The 26,959-nt window shown below is 47.4% G+C and overlaps 1 protein-coding gene across 14 annotated transcripts in view; it reads left to right on the top strand.

Annotated features, from left to right (window-relative positions):
• TANC1 (tetratricopeptide repeat, ankyrin repeat and coiled-coil containing 1) overlaps positions 1-26,959 on the top strand; it is a 342,597-nt gene that overhangs the window by 205,616 nt on the left and 110,022 nt on the right. For 12 of the 14 annotated variants that reach the window (XM_062187057.1, XM_062187068.1, XM_062187098.1 and 9 more), the window contains one exon: positions 11,348-11,536. The exons of 1 other annotated variant lie outside the window; for it this stretch is intronic. In XM_062187057.1, coding sequence (XP_062043041.1) covers positions 11,348-11,536 — 189 coding nt within the window. Of the gene's footprint in view, positions 1-11,347; positions 11,537-26,959 lie in introns of those variants that run through there. One more of the 14 variants, XM_062187105.1, reaches the window with a different exon arrangement.

Here is a 26,959-nt window from a genome sequence, read left to right on the forward strand (position 1 = left end):
AATTTCTTTATTTGAAAGGCAGGGTGTGGGGAAGATATCTCCCATTGACTGGTTCATTCCCCAAATGCCCATAACAGCTGGAGCTGAGCTAGGCCAAAGCCTAGAACTCCATCCTGGTCTCCCACATAGGTGATGGGGACACAGGTAGTTGAGTCATCACCTGATACCTCCCAGGTATACATCCAAGAAGCTGGAATTGGAAGTGGAGGCAGGGCTTGAACCCAGGCACTTTGATATGGGATGCGGTCATCACAAGTGATATCTTAGCTACTGCACCAAATGCCCAGCCCAGTGGTGTTAATTCTGTTTCACTGTCTGAGTATGGATCATAATGTTGTTATTGCTTTTTAAATTTACTTTTTTTTCCCTTGTCTTTAACCTTGGTCTTTGATACCTGTTAAATAATCAGAAGGAGGCACCACATGGAATGCAGAGGCCACAGCCTCCTGTTGCGGGGTGCAGAGCAGTCCACTGTGTTTTGTTCTCTGTCTTTAAGTCTTCTGGAAGATGTGCCCTCTCCTTCCACTAATATGCTGTATGTTTTCCCAGTTCCCACAGTTGATTATTCCAGGAGAGTTTTTGTTTTATCCAGCTCCGAGGCATATGTGGCCTGGAGCAGACCGCAGGATGAGGGATCCCACATCTTGCCCCTCAGTGGGCTGTGCTCTGCTGTTGTGCCACTGTAGTTAGGTCACTCTTCATTGCAACAACAAAGGATGCTCCTTTATCCTCCTTAAAGTTCCCAGGAACTCTTGCCTCTCCTAGGAGCCCTTTATCTTTGGTGTAGTTTTGCACCTGGTTTTTGTCCTGTCCTTTGCAGTGAGAGATGCTTTAACCAAGGTGTTGAGAGATTTTGCTTGGCCTGTGAGCCCAATGTAGTTTAAACAGAACCAGGAATGCATGCTTTTACCACCTGCCTTCCCGGCCCCTGAACTGGCTGTTCTCCCTCTGCCCTTTCCAACTCTGTTCCTTGTTCCTGTCTTGCCTCATTTCTTTCCCTTTGACCATCAGCCTTCTTCTCTTATCCCTACCCCACCCCTCTCCTGTTCCTCTCTTCCCTTCTTCCCTCTCCAGCAAAACTCCAGTTTCCCAAGCATCCCCAGGTAAGTGAGCAGCAGCAGCTGTACTCACAGCCTGCCATTCTCAGCAGAGGGGACTGAGTTCAGGATAGGCAGAGAAGAGATGCTGTGAGCTCCAAGCCCAGCAGAGATGAGAGTGTGGCGCTCAGTGTTGCCGGCACCCGACCTTCAGAGCGGGTCGCTGGCACCCTTCCTCGTGTCCCATGCTGACTTCAGTCACCTCTGCCAGGCTCACTGCCAAGCAGTAATAGAGCTTTATTTCACCCCTTTAGCAAGCTAGGCCACCTGGGTGGCCCATTTAACCTACAGATCCTCTCAAATCTACACATGGCTCCGTCCCAGGGAATATAAATATTTATGGAAAACAGTGCGAGCCTATCAGTGTGTCTGCCTTGCACCTGTGTTCTTGGCTGGTCACTGCCCATTCCCAGAGATGGCCACTGCCTCTAGTTCATGTGTGTCCTTTTAGAGGCCTCCATGCATGTTTGTGTTAGTATGTTCGTATATATTTACAAATATTCAGTGTGTGCATATGTCTGGCTATGTATACAAGTATACTTGTATTTGTTCCTATACACAGTTAAGGAATGGATTTTTTTTTAATAAAGATCTATTTATTAATTCATAATGCAAAATGCCATAGAGAAGAAGACACACACACACGCAGATGGATTTCCCATAACTTGCATCTGCTGGTTCACTCTCCAAGTGGCTGCCACAGCCACGTGGGCTGGATCAATGCCTGGAGCCAAGAGCTCCCACCAGGTCTCCCACCTGAGTGGGAGGGGCCCAAGGGGCCCAAGCACTTGGGCCATCTTTCTCTGCTTTCCCTGGAACATTAGTAGGTAGCTGTATTGAAAATGGAGTAGCTGGGGCTCGACTGGCACTCTGATAAGGGATTCTGGTGTTGCAAGCAGTGGATTAGCCTGTTGTACCATAGTGCCAGCCCCAAGAATGGACATTTTAAATAGTGGAAATCCTAATGGGCTACCTGCTGAGCTTCTTGCCCTTTTCTTCTCTCCTACCTCTTTGTTTCGAGATGATCAGAACACACACCTCTGGCATCTTTTTGTTGCCTTCTGGCCTCAAAGGCTGTCCGTCCTGCCTGCATAGGAGAGTCACTCGTTGAGCTTTAAAAACCACTGCCTGTGGGGCTGGCACTGTGGTGTAGCAAGTAAAAGCCACCGCCTGCAGTGCTGGCATCCCATATGGGTGCCAGTTGAAGTCCCAGCTGCTCCATTTCTGATCCAGCTCTCTGCTCTGGCCTTGGAGGGCAGTGGAAGATGGCCCACATCCTTGGGCCCCTGCACCCACATGGGAGACCTGGAAGAAGCTCCTGGCTCCTGGCTTTGGATGAGCACAGCTCCGGCAGTTGCGGCCAATTGGGGAGTGAACCAGCAGATGGGAGACCTCTCTCTCTCTGTCTCTCCTCTCTCTCTCTCTCTGTGATTCTGACTTTCAAATAGGTAAATCTTTAAAAGAAAAAAACAAAAACAAAAACACTGAGCTTGGGCAGGGTTCCAGCTTCCTTCTGTGTGCAGGGCATAGGAGCCACTGCTACAATTAGGCGCCCAATGCAGACCCTGCTGAGCCACAGAGCCTGTGTTGTGGTATGGGCCAGGACCCAAGGACCAAGGTAGGCTGTGTGCTCCTTAAGAAATGTAGAGTGGTGAATTCCTCATCGATGCCAGGTGAGCCCTGACTGGCAGCTCTGAGCCCCAGCTTGCCTGCAGTGTCCTCTCTCATCTGGGCCAAGCTGGGGTATCTGTGTGGTGGCAGGGAAGCAGCAGACCCCAATGCTGCCAGAGTTAATGAACGCTCAGTACCAAGGGAAGCAGAAGGAACTATTTAGGGTGCCTGATGACTAAACATCTGTCTCAGATATGCCTCACTTGTGTGGCAACGGAAAAAGGTATGACTGAAGGAAAATTAATGATCGCGGGGCCTGGGTACCTCCCCAGTGCTGGGGAACTAATTAAGCAGCTGGCAGGAAAGGGAACACAGACAGGGGGACGGGTTTCTTCCTGTGGCCCAGTACTGTGCACAGACCTACATACACTATTTTTGGTTTTCCCTATTAAGTATACAAAGTGACATAATATTGAAAGCCTGTCTCACAAGCGTTCTCAAAGGGCAGAGGTGCTGGGACAGTTGACTTGGATCCATCCATACTATCCACATGATGCTGGCCTGGACAACATGACATGAGTCTCCAGTTGATTGAACATTCCTCAGCAGGTGCTGGGAGGTTTAAACTCAGCTCTGTCATTTGTTGGCATCCTCTTTCAGTGCCTTGGTTTTCTCATCCAAAGAAGACAGGTAATGAAATGAGATAAGGTACATAAAGCACCTAAAACCCCATCCTGGCACCTGTTACCTCTAAGAAAACATTTATTATTTTATTTCTTTAAAGGTGTATTTATTTATTTGAGAGGCAGAAAGAGAGTTTTCCATCTGCTGGTTTACTCCCTAACTGGCCACAATGGCCAGAGCTGAGCCGATCCAAAGCCAGAAGCCAGGAGTTTCTTCTGGGTCTCCCAGTGGTATGGGTGCCCAACGACGTGGGCCATCCTTCACTGCTGTGAAGGCCATAGCTGAGAGCTGGATCAGAAGTGGAGCAGCCAGAACTTGAACCGGTGCCCATATGGAATGCTGGCACTGCAGGCAGTGGCCTCACCCACTATGCCACAGTGCTGGCCCCAACATTTATTATTTCAAGGTATATTTATTTGGGGTTCTGTAGTGACAGTGTTTCTGAGGTCATATATGTTAAATATTTATTCTTATTTTTTATTTGAAAAGCTGAGAGGTGGAGAAAGAGCCACCAGAGCCAGCCAGCCAGAAAGCTGCCATCTGTTGGTTCACTTCCCAAATGCCCACAGCAGCTAAGACTGGACTAGGCCAAAGCCAGGAGTCCATTCTGGGTCTCCCACATAGGTAGCAGGGACCTAAGTACTTGAGCCACTACCCACTGCCAACTGGAGTGCACATTAGCAGAGAGCTGGATTGGAAGTGGAGGCAGGACTCGAACCCAGGTACTTCCATATGAGATGCAGGCATTCCAGGTAGTGTCTTAACCACTATACCAAATGCCCCTGCAGTTATATTTTTTAAATCACAAAAACTCTTTTTTTAAAAAATTTATTTGACAGGTAGAGTTATAGACAGTGAGAGAGAGAGAGAGACAGACAAAAAGGTCTTCCTTCTGTTGGTTCACTCTCTAAATGGCCGCCATGGCCGGAACTATGCCGATCCAAAGTCAGGAGCCAGGAGCTTCTTTCCTTGTCTCCCACACAGGTGCAGGTGCCCAAGCACTCAGGCCATCCTCCACTGCCTTCCCAGGCCACAGCAGAGAGCTGGACTAGAAGAGGAGCAGCCGGGACTAGAACCTGGCGCCCATATGGGATGCCGGGGCCACAGGTGGAGGATTAACCTAGTGCACCACCAAGCAGGCCCAAATCATAGAAACTCTTGTATGGTGACATGTCTTATGGAAAGACATAGACAAATTTAAAAAAAATTATTTATTTGAAGAGTGTGGGGAGGGAGAGAGGTTTTATAAGTTGGTTTACTCCCCAAAGGACCGCAGTAGGCAAGGATGAGCCAGTCCGAAGCTAGTTACCGGGAGCCCAATCTGGATCTCCCACATGGGTGGCAGTGACTCATGTACTTGAGCCGTCACCTGCTGCCTGCCAGGTGTGCATTAGCAGGACGCTAGAATCAGAATTAGAGTTTGGCTCAAACTCAGGTACTCTGATATGGGATGTGGACATCCCAGTGTTGTTGTTGTTTTGTTTTGTTTTCAGATTTATTGATTTATTTATTTGAAAGTCATAGTTACAGAGAGAATGGGAGAGACAGATCTTCTATCCACTTGTTCACTCCTGACATGACCTCAGTGGTTGGGGCTGAGCCAGACCAAAGCCAGGAACCAGAAGCTTTATCTGGGTCTCCTGTTTGGGTTGCAGGGGCATGAACACTTAAGCCATCTTCTGCTGCTTTCCTCAGGCCATTAGCAGGGAGTTGGATCTGAAGTGGAGCAGCTGGGACTTGAACTGGTGCTCATGTGCTTTACCCGCTAAGCTACAACGCCGGTCCCTGTCCCCGTGTCTTAACTAATATGCTATCCACCTTCCCCAAAACTTGGGCAATTAGAGAAGAAGCACTAGTCTGTGTGCCCCTCTGTCCAGGGTAGAGCACACTTGTGCACTTTGTTCTGTAACTGTTGAGAAGTAAGAATAACATTGTGAGGGTGCTATTTACCATGTATTTAGAACTGGCCTCCAGGGCTTTGGAAGACAGAGGGAATTTGTTCCCATTGGCAGGTTTTTCTGTGCCCTTGAGTTAGTTGCTTTCTTGCCTTTTAGTTGTATTGTTTGAGTTACTCATGATTGTATGACTATCTTTGAAAAATTTTTCTTGAATGCATATATCTTAACTTCCTTGTTGACAGTGTGCATCAACAGTCAGTAGCTCTGCCTGGACACTGGGAGATCCTCTAAGAAGCAAAATGGCTTCAAGTGCTCTTAGGTGCCCAGAGAGCCTTCTTCTGCAGAGTCCAGCAGCGACACTACATCATGGTGTGGAAATTTTTTCCAATTTTGTAGGTTTCTGTAAACATATATGACTTGTATGGTTATAAAATTTTATGATGGAAAATATGTTTAAGAAATATTGGCACAGTCTAAGGCAGGTCCTGTTCAAAAGATGCCCTAATACATTTAATGCCCCAGATAAGCGTATGGAACAAGTCCTGTTTTCTGGAGCTGATTAAACAGAACATCTTGTCTATTCTAAGCCTCCATCCCCCTCTTGCCACCAGCCACTTCAGTGGCACAGTAAATGGGAAATCTTATTTCCTGCCTCTGCAGACCTATTTACCTGAATGTCTGAGCTCACCCGTGCCTTTCGTGGGTCTCCCCTTTCTGAAATACGCACTCGCTTTCATCTCCCTGCCTTGCCCGCCCTCATTTTTAAAGCCCTTCTCTAATCCTGCACTCTGGGTACTCTAATCTGTAACACTGGATTTAACATTCTGTGTTGCCGCCTGTGTGCTTTCATCTCCCAGATCTGCGTTTTTCTTCCATTGTGACTTGAAATCCCTTTTCACAATCTGCAATATTGCAAAAATGTTGACATTCAGAACTATTATCAATAGCTAATTTACAAGTACCCTATTGGATGGCTTTATCCCTTTTGATAATTCCATCATGTTTGCAAATTATGATGTGTGCTTAACATTTCATGTGTGTGTGTGTGTGTGTGTTTGTATGTGTTTATTATGAACAGAAAGGACCTCATAAATGTCCCTGTGACTCCATGCCCTTTCTGGGGTTTTATTTTTGGAATTGCAAGAATTGGTGTCTTTAAAATGTGTGTGTGTGTGTGTGTGAGAGAGAGAGAGAGAGAGAGAGAGAGAAATGAAAGGCTGTGACTGCAAAGCCTTAAGTCTTACTCTCAGGCCTTTATGGAAAACGTGTGACCTGTGCTGACCACTTCTAACCCAGCTGAAATGCGTCTGTTGTGGGGAGCATCTTTGCTGAGTCCGGTTCTTAAGTGCTCGCAGAGGCAAGGGTGGTGGACGCTGTGGGGCCCGGCCCCTCATGAGTGCTCCCACCTCAGCTTGCTGTCCAGGACAGGGACTGGACGCGTGCTGTCTGAGATGAAAGTGTGGCACGGTGGGAGGCCCTGGCTGTGGCGTGCACATGCACCTGCTGCCCGAGGAGCAGGAGGCAGCCTCACACGTCAGCCTCGGTTGGTCACTGGCTTCGCGTACCCCGGAGAGGGCGCTTCTGCAGCCGCCTCACCCTCTGCCCCGGGATGGGGGATGCAAGGGTGCCCTCTGTCCCCAGTGGAGGGGGCAGTGAGAGAGGTCACAGAGAAAAGGAAGCAACATCTGCTCAAAGCTCAGGGCACTGCTGCGGGTGTGCCCTTGTGGCCATGAAGTGTGTTTCGTTCCTCCTAAGGCTCTCCAAGCAGCTGCAGAGAAACGTTCAGTCATGCGGAGCCTCTGGTGGCGCTGTTGGGTGTGGATGCTGCGAGGGACTTCCACTTCCTGCCTCTGGCTCCAGGACTCTCCAGGCCTTCTGGGACCCCCACCCCACCCCTGCCCTGGCGCCTGTGGGAAGCTCTGGCCTCCTCCTCCTCATCCATATCTCTCCCTGCTCCATGCCTTTCTAAGGAAGCCACAAGTTCAAGTGTTTCTGAAAAAACACACCAAACAGAACTGCGTGTCTCTGGGTCTGGGACAGAGGTGGGCCCGCGAGGGGACGCTGAAGGAGAGGCCCCTGCCCTGGCCCCAGGCTGCCTTGCAGCTGATACACAGCTGCTGCAAGGCTGCTGGTCCCGGCTGCCATGGCACGTTCTGGAAATTCAGCCCCACCAGATTTGCAGTTAATGAAAATATTTGCTTTGCTTGATATAAACAAACTCTATGGGCAGAACTTGTAATTAGGAAACTCTTTAATTTTCTTTTACCCTTTTGTTACATATCATGTTGGAGAATTTTAAGTATTTAGGAAAATACTTTTTCTCAGTATTTTCTCAGTAATGATCTTGGCTTTATTTCGTGTGTCATTAAAATATACGTATTTCTCCCTTGTTTTGTATACCCATCCAAATTAAGGGACTCGAAGCCTGGATTTTTATTTGTTTTTTGTGTAGGTCAGGAACCGTCCTGAATGACTGGGGAGACTGTCTTTGTGGCCATTCCACAGCTGTCTGGCTACCCAGGCCTGTGATTTAGGCAACGTAAGGACAGCCACAGGGTACTGTGGCTCTCTTCAGAACACAAGGGACCCAAGTGGCACCTCTTTAAAGCTCCTCACAACCCTCGTGTGTGTGTGTGTGTGTGTGTGTAGCCCCTTGGAGTTGCAGCTCTTGGCTAACTCCTGTATTTGCTGCCTAAACATCCACAGATCTGCCTCCTTCCCATGAGAACCAGGTATTAGGCCAAAACAAACTGCCGTCCCCCTTCTCTTACCAGGCTCGTCACAGCAGTGAGCGTTCCATCCCAATAGTTTAAGGTGCAGCAGCCCATTGCCATGAGGTCTGTTTCATTGCCAGACAGTGGAAGGAGACAGCCAGGAAGCTTCAGGCACTGGCTCAAGGCTTCTGAAGGGTCCAGGCTGGCTCCTGTGGGCCTGGGAATATGGTGACAGTGCTACCATGGGGTGCCCAGTAGGGAAACAGGGTGGGTGACAGACTGTTGCTGTTCGCATGGTCCCCGGGGGCGGAGGCCTGTACCTGCGCCTGCCTGCTTCCCTCCTACAGGGCAGAACTGGGTGTTTGCACAAATGTCCTTGTTTTTGTAATTCCAGTAAGGATGTCCTAGTATTTCTGTTATTGCTTCACATGCCAGTCATCGAGGATGAATCTTTAGTTACCTAAGTTTATTAAAATCTATTCACGCACAGCTGGCTCAGATGAAACCAAAGTTCTATTTCTCATTTTGCCGACTTATCCATTGCAGAGCTCACTCCTTTTCCGCTCACAGCTCTGCTGGTTTGGAGTTGCCTTTGGAAGTAAGAAATGAGCTCACCACAGGCTGCCAAGACAGTGACTCTACCTGCCATGGCTCCTAACGTGAAAAACAAACTCAGTGAAGCCATTTGGAACAGGGTGGTTCCAAGCCTCGTACACAAAGATCTGCAAAAATTGAGTTCCTGCCCAGCTAGTCAGCTTCCATTTTTCTTCTTTTCTCAAATCTAGTCCTTGAGTTTTTGAAGTTAGGCATTGCAAAGACCAGTTTGATAGCTTTTGTCAGACAGAATGGTTTGCTTGTGGAAAACATTACGTACTCCTGTCTTCCTGACTCTGCTGTCAGTCTTTGAGAGTTTGCAGATACTTTGTGGTTGTCAGGGTAGTGATTTTCCTGCACATCCTTGGTTGCTTCTCTCTCTCTCTCTCTCTCTCTCTCTCTCTCTCTCTCTCTCTCTTTTTTTTACGATTTATTTATTTTGAAAGAGAAATTGATCAATCTTCCATCCACTGGTTCACTCCCCAGATGGCCGCAATGGCCAGGGCTGAGCCAGACTGAAGCCAGGAGCTTCCTCTGGGTCTCCCACATGGGTGCAGGGGTCCAAGCACTTGGATCATCCTCCACTGATTTTCTCAGGCCATTAGTGGGGAGCTAGATGGGAAGTGGAGCAGCCAGGACTCAAACTGGCACCCATATGGATGCTGATGTTGCAGGTGTAGCATTACCTGCTATGCCAGGACACTGGCCCCCCTCTGGTTGCTTCTTACATGTGTGCTGGGGAGAGGAGTAGTAGCAGTTAGGAGGAAAGAATATTTTCTGAGTACTTGAGGACTGGCTGTATATTATTGGAGAGGCTGCCCCAAATAAGATACTCTGTTGCTTGTATTCTTGTATAGTTTGTTTTTTAAATAAGATTTATTTTTTTTATTTGAAAGGAAGAGTTACAGAGAGAGGGAGAGGCAGAGTCAGAGATTTTTTCATCTGCTGATTTTCGCTCCAAATGGCGCAACAGCAATGGCTGGTCCAGACCAAAGCCAGGAAGCCTGGAACTCCGTCTAGGTCTTCCACATGGGTGACAGGGGTTGAAAGACGTGAGCTGTCTTCCACTGCTTTTCCCAGGGATATTAGCAAAGATCTGGATCAGAAGTGGAACAGCTAGGACTCAAACCGGCGCCCATAAGGGACACCAGTGTTGCAGGCCGTGACTGAGCCACAATGGTGGCCCCCTTTGCCTGCTTTGCCTACACTGTGGTTGCATCCTCTCTTCCAGGGATCTGCCTGCCCTAGAGTGTTCAGTGTCATAAGAGTAAGCTTCTTTGTGCCCAGGTTCATTTAGGGGTTGAGCACCCAGGGGATCCTGGCCAGTAAGCAAGCCATGGTTTAGTCCTGTGACTTGTTTGTGGCTTGCCAAGTATTAGGGCGCTGGGCCCTGTGTTAGGGGGTGTGGAGTAGTGGGATGAGAGGCCAGAGGGGTGGTGATGGGGAGGGTCATGGAAGAAGTCTGGCTCCTCCCTTGGCTTGCCTTATTGGAGAGGAGCTATGGAAGGCTCAAGGTGTGTGACTCTCTTCCAGTGATAGCTGTGTGAGGCCAGTAAGCCACCTCTCTTACTTCCATTGAAATCAAAGCTTTTAATGGGTCTTTCCGAACAGGTCATCAAAGAAGGAGTTACCTTTCTCTGAAGGGAGAACTTCCACTTTGACTATGACCCTGTCTAAATATGATAAGAGTTGGTGAACTCAAAAGGCTTCCATAGCTTTGGCAACTCATGACAAGAGCCTAGGGTGATTACTGATGCCATAAACAAGAGTGTCAATTTGTTAAGTCAACAACAGGAGTCACTGTGCACTTACTCCTCATGTAGGATCTCTGTCCTTAATGTGCTGTACATTGTGATTTAATACTATACTAGTACTCAAACAGTATTTTTCACTTTGTGTTTCTATGTGGGTGAAAACTGTTGAAATCTTTACTTAATATATACTAAACTGATCTTCTTTATATAAAGAGAATGGAAAATGAATCTTGATGTGAATGGAAGGGGAGAGGGAACGGGAAAGGGGAGGGTTGCGGGTGGGAGGGAAGTTATGGGGTGGGGGAAGCCATTGTAATCCATAAGCTGTACTTTGGAAATTTGTATTCATTAAATAAAAGTTTTTAAAAAAAAAATGGGTCTTTCCTACTTGATCTAATCTTAGGTCAGTGGCTTTCTGGGCCTGTTTTTAAGAGTGAAACCAAACCTGTTGGGGTGGGACAAAAAGGGATAGAGGGCAGTTATTGATGCTTGTGGGTGAGGCTTGAGTTTTCCTTATGTGGTAAAAAGTTTCGAGAAGGCCAGAGGAAAGTCATTTAAAAATATTCAGCACAGGGGCTGCTATTTTGGGTAAAGCTGCCACCTGCAATGTTGGCATCCCATATGAGTGACAGTTTGTGTCCCAGCTGCTCCACTTAGCGTCCAGCTCCCTGCTAATGTGCCTGGGAAAAGCAGCAGAAGATGGCCCAATTGTTTGAGCCCCTGAATCCACGTGAGCTACCCAAATGAAACTCTTGGATCCTGGCTTCAGCCTGGCCCAGCCCTGGCCATTGCAGCCATCTGGGGAGTGAACCACCAGATGGATGATATCCCACTCTGTAATTCTCAACTTTCAAATAAATAAATTTTAAAAATACTCAACACACATGCATCTGGTACATGAGAATTATATTCTAAGAATATAGTTTGTAGCAGTTAAATTTGCATGAGTTGGTACCGGATGGTCTAACTGGAGTTATTTTCTCTCTCCACTCCAGGAGGAGACTTCGGTCCTGAGACTTCTGCAGTCCTGCCTCCTGGCGACTCTCCCATCAGCAGCCTTCCCCTAGCAGAGGACACCTATAGGGTGAGCTTGGCCAAAGGTGTCTCAATGTCTCTGCCTTCATCGCCCTTGCTGCCTCGACAGTCTCACTTGGTGCAGTCAAGATCAAACAAAAAGTCCCCAGGTAAAGAAGCCTCAGAACAGGACCCAAACAAGGGTACTGCGTGTTGTGACATGAGCGAAACTAGTGCCCATAGGAAATCTGGGAGAGTGTTTTGTCTTTGTTACAGTAGCTTCTGGGAGAAGAAAAAATTCTGTAAGAAAGAAGTATGGTTTTAATAGATTTGTCCTGTTCTCTATGAAAACTGTTTGGACTGCTCAGGCTAAAATTTTTTAGAGTCAAGATATTAATATCAGTGCTAGTGTTAGCCATCAGTTGTATAGTTTTCTTGTTGATGAATTAAGGAGCACCAAAATCTAAACTCACATGAGGTATGTTTAAAGATTATGGATGTAGGCAAGTATCACCTGACAACAGTCCATCTGTTACTGCCAAGTGTTTGATACTGATGTGCTTAATCGATTGCATCAGTGTTTGAGTAGCTGTAACATTCAGGTGTTTGTAGAGACACAGACCTGTGACGGGATGGGGCACAGGGACTTAGGGATCACTCATGTGATATAGTTTGGTTTCCCCCATTGTCATGTGCTTTTCCCACTTAGTGTTACTGAAAAAGTCAAACATGATTGCACTTTGAGAGGTTATGATTCAGAGGTGAGGACAGCCTTTCCACAATGCCATTGCCTGGAAGTCATGAAGAGTTCTTGGATACTCCTACAGGCTTGCTGAGTGTTTATTTACAAAAGGCAGGATAAATTGAGACTTCTGCATCATGTGCCACTCAAGGGTTCTTTTCAATTCTGTGCAAACATATTTGGAATTCATCTAACAGGTGCCCTGAGGCTGTGGAATTAATTGGTATCTGTTTTGCTGGTCTTCTAGATATTTATATTCCTAGAAAAGATATCTGCATTATTTCTGAGTCATTTAATGGATATTTGAGGTTTAGGGATGAAATTAAGAGGGCAAATGTTCAGTTGGAAATGTTGCTGTGGATTTGGTCCAGATTTTTTTTTATTGCTCTAGGATTCTTTTTTTTTTTTTTTGACAGGCAGAGTGGACAGTGAGAGAGAGACAGAAAGAAAGGTCTTCCTTTGCCGTTGGTTCACCCTCCAATGGCCGCCGCGGTAGCACGCTGTGGCCGGCACACCGCGCTGATCCAATGGCAGGAGCCAGGTGCTTCTCCTGGTCTCCCATGGGGTGCAGGGCCCAAGCACTTGGGCCATCCTGCACTGCACTCCCTGGCCACAGCAGAGAGCTGGCCTGGAAGAGGGGCAACCAGGACAGGATCGGTGCCCTGACTGGGACTAGAACTTGGTGTGCCGGCGCCGCAAGGCGGAGGATTAGCCTAGTGAGCCGCGGTGCCAGCCACTCTAGGATTCTTTTACATAAAAATTTGGGATGGCATTGTTTACAACCCAGTCATCGGCTGGAGCTTGGAGAAGGCTTGGGTGTGAAGTGACTCCTGTGCCAAGGTGTTCAACCTGTCTATCAAATCAGGGAAAATCCCTGGAGCATCCTTGCTTTTGTCTTTGGCTTCCCCTGTTGCATAGCTGTCAAAGTTCCTCATTGCTTCAAAGCCCAGGCCCCACACTGCCTCTCTCGCTGGCCTGTGCCTACTGGAATTACTCGACTTGCTAAAAATTGTGCACAGGATTTTACTTTTTGATACCAACTGTGTCTTTTGTTGTGTTACTCTGAAATGGTGTCTATAACTGACATTTAGTGAGGCTGCAGAAACTTCTTGCAGGGCCGTCTGTGCACTTTCTTGTAAAAATCCAGTATGAGGCAAACAAACCTGCTAAGTCAGTTTAGCAATAACTCCTCTGACCGGATTGGGAGCCTAATGCCCATCCCTTGTCCCCCGGGTGGTGTCTGATCACCCTGGCCTGGCTGCAGCAAGAACCCTGTTAGGTCAGTTTAGCCAGACTCCCCTTTCCCCTTCTTAATTTTCCATCCATGGACACCCTCCCCCCACCCCACCCTCTGCAACTGGGCTGCTTGGCCATAAACTCCCACTGGTCCATGCTGTATAGGGGGTTGAGCCCCATCTGTCTCTCAACTGCAAAATTCCACTGCAGTGTCCTGCCCTACATCCAAATAAAGTCTGCCTTACTGTGCATTGACCAGTATCAGTAATTTTTTCTTTAATATGTGCTTTCCATGTCTGATGCTTGAGGGCAAGCAGCAAGTCTTTTCTTTTGTCTAAAAGATTGATTTTTATTTATTTGAAAGGCAAAGTTACAGGGAGACACACACACAGAGATCCTCCATCTTCTGGTTCTCTCCTTAAATGGCTACAACAGCCAGGAACCCAGAACTCAATCCCAGTCTCCCACATGGGTTTCAGGGGCCCAAGAATTTGAACCATCTTCCTCTACTTTCCCAGGTGCATTAGCAGGGAGATAGATCAGAAGTGGAGCAGCTAGGACTTGAACTGGTGATCCTATACATCACAGATGGCAGCTTAACCCACTGTGCCATAACACCATCCTCAAGGTGCCTTTTCTGAGTATTCCCTGCCTATCTGTCTCTTTAAGGGACCTCAGTTGAAGGTAAGGCCAAGTGCAGAGATTGGAGCCTTTGGACAACATTTCCTTCCTGTTGTCTGCACTACTGCAAATGAATTGATGTTGCTTGGACCTTAGGACTGGGCAAGACTTGAGAGAGTCCAGGAAATACTGCGTTTCTGATATAATTTTCTTATTAACACATTCAGTGTTTGTTTCAGTGGGCACCTGGAGTAGCGGTGGAAAACTGGGAAGTGTGGATTTCCAGAAGGGTTTTGTAGATGCTGCAGGTGTGTGGGCAGGGAAATGGGGGCAAGGCCTGCGTCCTTCTATGTCCAGACCAGATGAGGTATTTATGGTTTTGAGAGAACATCCCAAAGGTTTTCTCTGTGGGAGTGAAATTTATTTTTGCCAAATGCTTTGCAGGACTTTGCGAGTAGAAGGGAGTCGTAGTTCTGTACCATTCAACCTTTCCCTGCCTTGAAGAAAATATCCTGTCTTAGATGTTTTGGTCCAAATGATAATGAAATCAGCTAAGCAGATATGTCTAACAGAGCAGTGCTTCTGCAGCAAATTGATGGCTCACAGTGGTAATTTGGCTTCATTACCTCAGCAATTTTAATTGGAAAAGAAACATTAAGGGCAGAGATGCTTGCTGAAAAATGGCAGAGACTGAATACATCAAACTATACACAATACTTTTCCACAGTCTCTTAACACACATCCTTTCTGTTAAAAAGGTACCCAGAGCCCTAATGTTCTACCTGCTGGTTAAAAAAAAAAAAAGTTGACATATGGTTGTGAATGTGCTGTGGATTTAAAAATACCCATCTATTTTAAAAGCTAGCCCTGTTGTCACCCACTAGTGATACAGGAAATACAGCAGCGCCTGGAGGGTATCGAGCCCTGTCCCCAACCCTTTACACAAAGGCCGTGCTCCCTTTACACACAGCTCCTCCATTCCCTTGGTGACTTCTGTTCTGATTTGAAGGGTTAGGCCCCTTCCTCTTCCTCTTGGTTGACTCTGCAAAAAAAAAAAAAAAAAAAAAAATACAAGCCTGTTTTACTTGTCTGGGTAGAAACTCTTTATAATTGATGCTAATTAAGAAACTGTCAGGGACTGGAGCTATTATTCTAGCTAGGGCCCAAGACTGTCCACTGTGTACAAAGGCCTGCATTGATGGGAATGTGTATATTAACGCAGTTGGCAGTTAGCTGCTGGGTCCTGAGAACTCTGGGCCAGGGGTAGTTTCATTAACCTGATCATCATGTGGCTATACGTTTTATGTGATCAAGTTTCTGACACTTGTATTGAGAGTCACTGTTTATACTTACTCTTCTGCCACCTTTCTCCATTGTTTCTTACGCTTTTTCATGCTAGCCAGAAATTCTATTTTCAGACTATTGTTTCAGAATCTTTTGTGTTTTTCCTCAATGGAAAATCCATTTTCTGGTCATGAAAACAATGACCAGCCTCCATGAAAGTAGTTCTGTGGCTGATGCAAGTCTTTGTGGATTGAGAATTTGTCAGTGTTTGCCGTGTATCCTTTTGTCTTCCCGAGAGGAGAAACGCCTGCTTCCGGCGGCTTGTTTATTAGTAATATCATTAGTTACTTGGTGTTTGCGTTACTCTTTGCCAGATCACTGTGGGCCCATTAGGAGACCATCCGAAAGGTGGACGTCATGGAGAAGCAGCCTTTTGAAACACTGTGCTAGAGTGCTGCAGCACGTGGTAACCAGAGGGTGACATCGCTCCTGTCCTGGGCCCTGCTGTGTGGGGAGACCGGAGAAAGCAAGCCTTCCCACTTCTGCCGTTCCACTTCCGGTTGGGTCTCACTGTTGCCATGGCTGATCCGGCAGTTTCCTTAAGGGGGAATCCTCCATGCTGACAGGCCATGAAGTGGAGCTCACACCGGCTCTTTGATACTTAGACCCAGAGTTAACATAGGCCAAGAGCCCCCTCCTGCCACCCCACAAAAGTGTTTCCTACAGAAAATTTGGAAATCTCATCATGGAGAGAGAACTGCTGTTAGCATTTTTGATATATATGTTTTTTTCCCCTTTAATTTACTGCTCCTAAACCTGTGACCCCACTGTATAACCTTCACATTCTGCCTTTTTTTCACCCTGTATGTTCACATGAGCAAGGCTCAGTTTGCTTGAAGGACTTGAGACTTACTGCCATAGTTTAAATATCCTGCGATCAAAAAACTTTTAAACTGAATTCTGATTGTTAGAATTGTAGCTCCAGCCAAGGTGTTTTGCTTTGGTTTTGCTATTAAATTTCTTATTTTCAGCTGTGGTGAAATAAAATTTGCCACCTGAGCCATTTTTAAGCCTATATGCTGCATAGTGGGTTGTACAACAGTGAGAAGGTACCTCTCTGCAGAACTGGCGTGAATATTTCTCCCCAGTAACATATACGCGCTCTGCGCGCTCCTTGAGGGGGCACGTTCCCAGCAGTGGCATTACCGAGCCAATGGGACCTTGATGCCCAGTGCCCAGTTGCCTTGCAGAGAGGCTGTATTGATTGCACATTCCTCCCAGCAGCTCTTTGAGAGGCTTCTCTCAGAAGTTAACATCTTCTGGGACCTGCTAATGGCTAGTGCTCCCAGCTGTTTTATCAGGCTTCGCTGTGACTAGGGAGAATTTTAAGAGGCGGTGGGGAGACGTCGTTCTGTGCCCTTTCATCTTTTGAACTTTTCCTTCTGTCTGCACTTCTCAGACAGTTTCCATTTTCTTTCTTTCCAGGATAGTGTGTCAGGGGAATTATCACAGCTGAGTCAGATCAAGTTCATGGGCAGAAAAACACTCAGCTGGTTTTGAGATTTCCCCTCCACCGTGGTCATTAGTGCTCGGCGAGGCTCCTGGAGAACCCTGTGGAACCTCACAGGCATGTCGGGGCGCGAGGGCCTCGGTGCACAACAAGCCAAGGCCTCTCAACTGTGGTGGAACTTGCCCCCAGTCCATGCAGGGCTTGGTCCTCTCGTGCCAGTCGGCCCTGGGGTTCTGCCTGTAGGTTGACACGTGAGCAGGATGGGGCCACAGTTTGTGTTCTCCGTCATGCACAGGGGTGGTGCGAGGTTGTGCACAGGTGTGTCTGGAGCTTTCTGGGGGCATGCACCGTTCTGCTAGTCCAGCGCTTGCTTTCATCTCTGAGGTCAGGGCCACAGCCCGGAACCTGCCCTTCAGCAAGGACAGCCCTTCGTCAAGTGGCCGACAGGGAGACATTCTTGGTTTCCTCCTGGAGTCCTGTGATGTGATAGCCCAAGGAGGAGACAGCCTTCCCTGAGCCTCACTGCTTGTCCAGCTGTGAAAAGTGACACATTTTCTGTTGTTCTGATGAGCATGTGCGTTTGCATGGAGAACCAGTGTGCGTGCATTTACTCCACTTTGGACATAGTTCACCCTTATTTAGTTTTTTTTTTTTTTTTTAAAGATTTATTTTATTTGGAAGGCAGAATTACAGAGAGGCCGAGGCCGAGAGAGGCGGTGGGGGAGGGGAGATCCTCCATCCTCTGGTTCACTCCCCAGATGGCTGCAATGGCCGGAGCTGCACTGATCCAAAGTCAGGAGCTTCTTCCTGGTCTCCCACATACGGGTGCAGGGGCCCAAGGACTTGGGCCATCTTCTGCTGCATCCCCAGGCCACAGCAGAGAGCTGGATCGGAAGTGGTACAGCCAGGACTTGAACTGGCACCCATATGGGATGCCAGCACTATAGATGGCGGCTTTACTCACTATGCCACAGGGCTGGCCCCCATCCTTATTCAATTTCATTATAAATTTTGGATTTACCCAGAAGTTTTTTTTCCTAAGAATTATTTATTTATTTGAAAGGCAGAGTTGGAGGGAGAGATCTTCCATGCACTTCCGTCACTCCCCAAATGGCTGCAACAGCCAGGGCTGGACTAGGACAAGTCCAGGAGCCTGGAGCTCCTCAGTGCGAGTATGTGGGCCATCTTCCACGCTGTCCCAGGTGCATTAGCAGGGAGCTGGATTAGAAGTGAAGCAGCCAGCACTCTTAGGCAGTCTTAGGGGATGCTGGTGTCGAAGTCAGCATCTTTACCTGCTGCACTACAGTGTCGGCCTGGCCCCCACCCCAGAGTTTAAAAAAGTATTAGTATCTAGGTGCTACTTTGAGAGATTCTAATATCATTTAGATGCATCTAAGGAAAGGCCTGGGAACTCAGATTTTCTTTGACTGCTCAGCTGATTCTAAGATGTAGCAAGTATAAGAACTATTCATAAGAAATATGTGATTACCTTACATAATTCTTTGAATACATAGTTCAGTGAAGATAAGTGCATATATCTTTTTTATCTTCTAAAGTTTAGAAACAGTATTTGAGGAGTAAATATATCATAAAAATAGATAAAATAGTGATGCAGTATAATCTTTTTTTTTAAAGATTTATTTATGTGTTTGAAAGGTAGAGTTTCAGAGAGAGAGAGAGAGAGAGAGAAAGAGAAAGAAAGAAATGTCTTCCATCTGCTGGTTCACTACCCAGATGGCTGCAATGGCTGGAGCTGCACCGATCCAAAGCCAGGAGTCTCCTCCGGGTCTCCCATGCTGGTGCAGGGGCCCAAGCACTTGGGCCATCCTCCACTGCCCTCCCGGGCCACAGCAGAGAGCTGGACTGGAAGAGGAGCAACCGGGACTAGAACCCAGTGCCCATATGGGATGCAGGCATTTCAGGCGGCGGCTTCACCTGCTACACAGTGCCGACCCCGCAATATAATCTTGATTTCCTTTGTTCCTTCTAGAAGACAGCCACTTTCCTGCCTTATTTCTTTGGTACATGCCCAGTAGTAATGCCCATTCCCTGTTGCTTTAGACAAAATATTTCCAGTTTCCTACTAAATAAAGAACAGTGCAAGAACATTCTTGTATTTTTTTTTTTTTTTTTTTTTTGGACAGGCAGTTAGAGAGAGAGACAGAGAGAAAGGTCTTCCTTCCGTTGGCTCACTCCCCAAATGGCCACTACTGCTGGCGTGCTGCGCTGATCCGAAGCCAGGAGCCAGGTACTTCTTCCTGGTCTCCCATGGGGTGCAGGGCCCAAGGACTTGGGCCATCCTCCACTGCCTTCCCAGGCCACAGCAGGGAGCTGGACTGGAAGAGGAGCAGAATCCTGCGCCTTAACCAGGACTAGAACTCGCTGTGCTGGCGCCGCAGGCGCCGGCCTAGAACATTCTTATATCTTAATACCTAAAGCTGTCTCATGTTTTCATCAGGTAGACAATAAGTGTTGGATTAATCCATCGACTTACTAACATTGAGGATGAAGTATTTTAATATATATTGGTTAATTGTGATTTTTTTCTTCAGGGACTTTTTTGTCGTAATTGTTCTTGATTCTATTGGGGCAATATGTGGTTCTTACTGAATTATCATAACTTTGTTGCTGTTTGTTTTGAGGCTATTAGTCATGTATGTTGTAAAAAAATTCCTAGCTAATCATTTTCCATTTAATTAGGTTATAGTGTTTTATGACATCCATAAGTTTTTCATTTTCTCAAGTCAAATTTATATGTTTTCCCGTTGTGATTTATCCTATTGCATTTTTAAAAAACAGGTTTATTTAGAAGTCATTCACAGACCATATATTTCACCCATTAAATGTTTTCAGTTCAAAGTGTTTTTTAGCATTTTCATATAGTTGGGCAACAATTTCCACAGTCTCAATTTAGGACTTTTTAAAATCTCCTCTAAAAAAACCCAAAACTCATACCCATTATTAGTCACTTTGTATTCCTCTCTAATGTTACGCTCACTCCCTTCCAGCCGGCCTGGAGCAACCACTCATCTACTTTCCGTATCTATGGGTTTGCTTATTTGGGCGTTTCATATTACTAGAATCACATGTGATCATTTATGGAGTGTAACATTTTCTAGCTTCATCCATGCTATAGGTATCAGTATTCTGCTTTATTGCCAAGTAATATTTTTGTATGTAAATATGTATTTTGTTTATGCATTTCTTGGTTGATGGATTTTGGGTTGGGTTCTACTTTGGGCTGTTATAAATAATGCTACCATGAAGGTTTGTGTTTGAATTTTTGTATGGATAGCTGTCTTATTTTCTTCTTGGGTATATATAAAAGTAGAATTGCTGGATGCTATAAGTCTGTGTTTATCCTTTTAAGGTACTGCCAAATTATTTTCTACAATGGCTGAACATTTATATTACTACCAGCCAAGTATGAGGTTTCTCTGCATCCTGTCAACACTTGTCCTTGTCTGTCTTTTTATTTTAGCCATCCTAGTATGTGTGAACTGGTGTCTCACTGTAGATTTATTAAGTTGTAAGAGTTTTTTTAATGGCCGGCGCCGTGGCTCAACAGGCTAATCCTCCGCCTTGCGGCACTGGCACACCGGGTTCTAGTCCCGGTCGAGGCACCGGATTCTGTCCCGGTTGCCCCTCTTCCAGGCCAGCTCTCTGCTATGGCCCGGGAAGGCAGTGGAGGATGGCCCAAGTCTTTGGGCCCTGCACCCCATGGGAGACCAGGAGAAGCACCTGGCTCCTGCCTTCGGATCAGCGTGGTGCGACGGCCATTGGAGGGTGAACCAACCGCAAAGGAAGACTTTTCTCTCTGTTTCTCTCTCTCACTGTCCACTCTGCCTGTCAAAAAAAAAAATTTTTTTTTTAAAATATTCTGGGTACAAGTTCTTCATCAGATATGTGATTTGCAAATATTTTCTTGCATTCTGTGGATTATCTGTTTTTCATTTTCTTGATATTTTTTTAAAATTTCCTTATCTATTTGAAAGGCAGGGTGTCAGAGAGAGAGATATTGATCAGTATTTTGCCCGGTAGTTGACTTGCCAAATGGTCACAACAGCTGGGGCTGGGCCAGAGGAAAGCCAGGAGCCTAGAACTCCACCCAGGTCTCCCACATGAGTGGCAGAGACTCAAATACTTGGACCATCATCTGCTGTCTCCCAGGCATGTTAGCAGGGAGCTGGGTCTAAAGCAGAGCAGCCAGGACTTGAATCAGGGACTCTAAAATATGGGATGCAGTGTCCCAAGCAGCAGCTTAACCCATTGCACCCCAACACCCTCCGCAGCAATATTGTTTAAAGCATGAAAACTTTTCTATAGTCCAGTTTATTATTTTTTTAAAGATTTATTTATTTGAAATAGTTAGAGAGAAGGAGGGATGGAGGGAGAGGGAGGGCGATATCTTCCATCCACTTCCCAAATGGCTGATGTATCTAGGGCTGGACCAGGCTGAAGCCAGAAGCTTCTGGCTTTCCTATGTGAGTACAGGAGCCCAAGTACTTGGGCCATCTTCCATTGCTTTCCCAGGTGCATTAGCAGGGAGCTAGATCAAAGGTGGAGCAGTTGGGACTTGGAACCAGAACCCATATAGGATGCTGGCATGGCAGGCGACAGCATCTTGACCCACTTTCAACAACCCTGGCCCCAGTTTGTTACTATTTTATTCCTGTATTTTGATGCCATGTCTAAGTAACCACCGCATAATTCAAGGTCACAAAAATATAGACCCATGTGTTCTACTAAAAGTTTTACGGTTTTACACTGAAATCTGTGATCAATTTATTTTGAATTATTTGTGTGTGGTGTGAGGTACAGACGAACCTCATTCTTTGAGAGGTAGATACCGGTTGTCCCAGACCTGTGTATTAAAAAAACTGTTCTTTTCCCTTTGGATGGTTTTCATCGCCTAAATCAGTTCTGTTGCCACACTTTCCCCTCTGCTCAATCTCTTCCCTTTTTCCTTTGGCATCAGCCTCACCTGTGGCTTGCATCTCTTGCTTCCTCCAGCCTTGCTTTGGGTCCTTTACCGTGCATGAGAAGTAGCCTCTTCTTGCTCCAAATGCCTGTTGTACTGTGCTGCTTCCCTCGGCATAGCCTTTTATCACCTTCCTTTGCCCTGATATTCCATGAGCTTCTTAGGACAGGAGTCTTTTCCCCATGGGAGTCCTAAAAATAGGATCCCATTACTGCCCTTGTCCTGGTGATGGGTCTACAACTGTTAAGACCAGTAGATTTTAGTATTCCATGTTCATAAGCTCCATGTGGTAGGTTGAAAGTACCAGTGACTGCATAAACAATTAGAGGTAAGGGTCCCTTACATTTATAAAGCTGGGGACCTATCTAGAGAGAGCTGGTGGTTTAATTAAGGGACTGCTTCCTTTTCAGGTCTTGTCTGCCATGAGGTGGTGAGCAGAGGTTCTGTTTTAAGCTGGGGTTTTCAGCAGTCTTGCATCCTTGCTTTCTCATGCTCTTGTCACTCTCCCGTTTTCTTAGGCGTTTGGGGGTTTTGCTGTATTTGCCTCACTGCCTGCAGTTAATGATGACTGGAGGTTTCTCCACTCACACTTTGTAGCAGTGTCAGCTGCACCCCATGGTGGTGTCAGATGGCGCCTGGAACAAACCCAGTGCCATGCTCAGAAACGAATGTTTTTCCCTCAAAGGAAATGGATGGGGGCAGGGGCAGTGGTGATAGGGACTTTTTTTTTTTTTAATCATTTCTAATTCACAGACACAGAAACCACAGAGCCCATGGAAGCTATTATATCTAACATTAATGCACATTACTGCAAAGCTAAGAAAGACAGGAAGAAAAGCCTAATGATGCTCTGGCTTGAATCTTCAAATTGTGTGTGTGTGTGTGCGTGCGCGTACACACATATGTGCCTGGGTGTGGCTGTGCCTGAGCAGCTGTGGCTGACCATGTACCAGGTAGAGGTGTGCAAAGGCTGGAGCTGGGAAGCTAAGGTGCATGTAGCATGGTGATTTCTGCAAGAAAGAGCCCAGAGAGCACTAGAGTACCTGGGAAAAGTCTTCATTATCAGGGCTCTGAGTGCTGAAATCAGTAATCTTTCCTGGGACAGAGTCTTATCTAGAGTACCTCTTGCTGTCACTCATGGGACCCTTTCTCCATTCAAGGATGATGAGAGACATAATTTAGGAAACACTCTCCCAAGGTGGTGTGATTCTCTCCTTGCTTCCATCACCAACAAAGTCCTGCCGCCTGGCTGCAGGTCCCAGGTGCAGCTCATGAGCTCACCATTTGAAGAGCCCAGGAGAATAAATTCTATACCTCAAGTCGCTGGAAGTTCCCTCGTGAGGTTCTGGTTTTGACTGAAGTGTGAAGGGGCCTGGTAGATGCCATCTGTCTCCATCTGCCCTATGATGGGCAGTCGGGATGGAACTCACCTGCAGCCTGGTGTGCCCGGGCGGGTTGTAGGGGTTTCCTTGCCTGGGAGATGGGGTGGTGATGAAGCTTCTCCTAAGGTTGTCATGACCTTGCCCATTTATGTCTTCCCAAAAACTCCATAGTGAAATCTAAACCCCAGGTGGCCCTGTAGTAGGGGGTGGGACCTTGAGAGAGGTGATTAGGTTCAGAGGAGTTTGTGGGGATAGCAACCTCTTGGCTGGGAAAAGAAAGAGTAAACCTATATCTCACGTGAAGAAACCCTTACAGCCTGCCCAGGCATACCAGGCTGCATGCAGGTAGGGATGGACACTGCACTTGGCTCTCTTAGCTCTGTGAGAAATAAATTGGCATTTAAACGACCCTGCTTATGGTACTTGCGTTATAGCGGCCTGGGCTAGCAAGACAAGCGCAGTAGAACATAAATGAGATGTGGCCATCACAAGTAGGGCTGTGGTGGGTGATCGCGAGGTCTCGGCTTCCTTGGTGAATGAGTCCCTCGGCAGCGATTGTCCTCAACCGGATGCCTTCCGTGGGACTCGACCCTTGGCCACGTGCTTGCTGGTGTGGCAGCGTGGTGGGCAGCACTGCCCTGCGGAACAGGACATGAGTGTGGCAGAGTGCCGTGAGTTCCAGGTGCAGCTCTGCCGCCAGCTCCCTGGATTATTCATCTCTCAGTTTGTATGTGGTCCATGCGAAGTGACTAAAATGCTGTGCGTGTAAAATTGCCTGATGCAGGAAGCCGGCTCTTAGACTGTCGGCGTGGGTGGAAAGCTCTAAGAGCAGTTTCGGTGAAGCCAAAAGGTGGGATGCCTGGCGGTGCCCTACCTCCGCGGTTCGTGGCTCTCCCCTGTGCTCTCTATGGACACGAGAGCTCGTGATTCAGGGAACTGATGGAGTGAGTGCTCCAGAATGGTCTAGGTCTGCTCCCCAAGCTGGAAGAAGACAGCACTGCAGAGGGGCTGTGTGATGCTTGGTATGCCGCGTGAGAGCAGAATCCCAGTGAGGCGCCCGGCGCAGGCAGCTGACCAAGTCAGCACATGAGGCAGAGGCCTGTGTGTCCAGGGTTGTTTACGCATCCCTTAAATTGCCCAGGAAAGCCCTGCGCAGATGTCCTTCCTCTCGATGGCACAGTGGTCCTACTCTGCTGCTGAAACAGACTGTTGTTTATTTGCATGAGCCCCAGATGAAGCAGGTACTGCAGTTAGGACTACCCCGTACCAGAAATAGATCCCTTGTATGCCACATTCCATGGTGTGAGGGGCTCACGGGCAGAGGCTGGCCAAGGCACCAGGCTGGTGAGAGTGCGCCCCAGTGGGCCACATCCTCGCTTACTCGCCTCAGTGGAGTGCACATAGTGGGATACAAGTGGGGTTGCTGCGCCCCGCTCATGACGCCCCTGTGGTGCTGGAGGGAGGAGCTGTTTGAGAATGCAGCAGGTATCATGGATGCTTCTGTCTTGCGCAGCCTGAAGTTTCACAAAGGCTCTGGCTCTAACACTGGGCATTGAGGGTGTTTGGTAACCACAGGAAACTCATGCCCAGGTGTGCATCATGGGATCAAGTGTTAATATTAGCTGTGGATAGAGGTGCTGAAGTGAGGTACATGGAATAGGAATCTACGTAGTTACGAGGCAACTCTTGGGTTGTTGTTGTTGTTTGGTTGGGTTTTTTGTTTGTTTGTTTTTTGACAGGCAGAGTGGACAGTGAGAGAGACAGAGAGAAAGGTCTTCCTTTGCCGTTTGTTCACCCTCTAATGACCGCTGCGGCTGGCGCGCTGCGGCTGGCGCACTGCGGCCGGCACACTGCGCTGATCCAAAGCCAGGAGCCAGGTGCTTCTCCTGGTCTCCCATGCGGGTGCAGGGCCCAAGGACTTGGGCCATCCTCCACTGCACTCCCGGGCCATAGCAGAGAGCTGGCCTGGAAGAGGGGCAACCGGGACAGAATCTGGCGCCCCGACCGGGACTAAAACCCAGTGTGCTAGCGCCGCAAGGTGGAGGATTAGCCTATTGAGTCACGGCGCCAGCCACTAGGCAACTCTTGTGAGGCGGAAAATTCAGGGGGCAGGTATTTGGCACAGCACTTAAGTCAACTCTTGGGGCACCTGCATCACATATTGGAGTGCATGGGTTTGAGTCCCTGCTCTGCTTCCAGTCCAGCTTCCTGCTAATGTGCATCCTGGGAGGTGGCAGGTATGGCCCAAATACATGGGTCTCTGCCACACACCTGAGAGATACGGATTGAGTTCAAGGCACCTGGCTTTGGCCTACCCCAGCCCTGGAGTGAATCAGCAGGTGGAAGTGCACGCTGTGTATGTGTATGTTTCTGCCTTTCAAATCAATTGGTAAAGGATTTTTAAATTAATCGAGATTTCCTTATTAAAATATTTTATAAAATAATGTGCCACTTTTAAAAAATTTTATAGTTTTTTTTTATTTATTTTTTTTTACAGGCAGAGTTAAACAGTGAGAGAGAGAGAGAGAGAGAAAGGTCTTCCTTCCCTTGGTTCACCCCCCAAATGGCCACTATGGCCAGCGTGCTGCACTGATCCGAAGCTATGAGCCAGGTGCTTCCTCCTGGTCTCCCATGCGGGTGCAGAACCCAAGCACTTGGGCCATCCTCCATTGACTTCCCGGGCCACAGCAGAGAGCTGGCCTGGAAGAGGAGAAGCAGGGACAGAATCTGGCACCCCAACCAGGACTAGAACCCCGGGGTGCCAGCGCCACAGGCAGAGGATTAACCTAGTGAGCCGCGGTGCCGGCCAAATTTTATACAGTTTTTTTTTAGAGCCAGATGTGTACTCTGAGGATTGTGTATGTTTATAGTCTTATATACATTAAAATTTGATATGTGCACACAAGATTCATAGAGGGAGTATTGTTACTGTTTTCTTTAGGAGGTTGTGAAGTTTAAGCAGACCTTAGCTGCACTGCATAAAATTGAACTTCTGAATGCTACCCCTTTTCTCTTACCGTCTTGTTGAGAAAGTTCTACCCAGGCTACCTAGTGTGCTGGAAGACAGATGGACCTGGGTTCAAAATCCCGAATCCTTGATCTTGTTTTTAAGATTTATTTTATTTATTTGAAAGGTGAAGTTACAAAGAGAGACAGAGATAGAGATCTTCCATCTGCTACCACTCTCCAAATGGCCGTAACAGCCAAAACTGGGCCAGACCACAACCAGGAGATTCTTCCAGGTTTCCCATGTGGGTATAGGGGCCGAAGCACTTGGGATATCTTCTGTTGCTTTCCCTGGTGCATTAGCAGGAAACTGGATGGGAAGTGGAGCAGCCAGGAACTGAACCAGTGCCCATATGGGATGCAAGCGCAGCTTTTACACGCTGTGCCACAGCGCCGGCCCGCCAAGTCCCTCTTCTTGGTACCTCTGTGTCCCTGGAACTTCCTACACTTACCTCTCTGATCCTTGGTTTCTTTGGAACTGAGGATGAACTTTGTACCGTATGGGTCTGTGAGAAGGGGAGAGGGAGGGATTGTTTGTACAGTGCCTGACTCCTAGAAGGGGCTGGAGGGAAGCTTCTTCTGTATTGCAGCAGACTGGTCCTCACTGCTGAGATGTGGCACGTTTCCCCTCTGCCTTCTGTTGTCCTCTCGCTTATGTCAGCTACTTGTGACTTTTGTCTGTGGCTGTGACGTGGAGGACAGGGAAGTCACCACTGTTCAGATGCAGGGACTCCACCTAATTGCCTGTAGTTGGGATTGGGTTAGTAGATGTTGACAAAGTCCATATTTGGATTTGCTTTTGGAAATCCTGAGCACGGCTTTGTGGATGAG

Source organism: Lepus europaeus, chromosome 1 (genome assembly GCF_033115175.1).
Source record: "Lepus europaeus isolate LE1 chromosome 1, mLepTim1.pri, whole genome shotgun sequence".
In the NCBI taxonomy this organism is placed as follows: domain Eukaryota; kingdom Metazoa; phylum Chordata; class Mammalia; order Lagomorpha; family Leporidae; genus Lepus; species Lepus europaeus.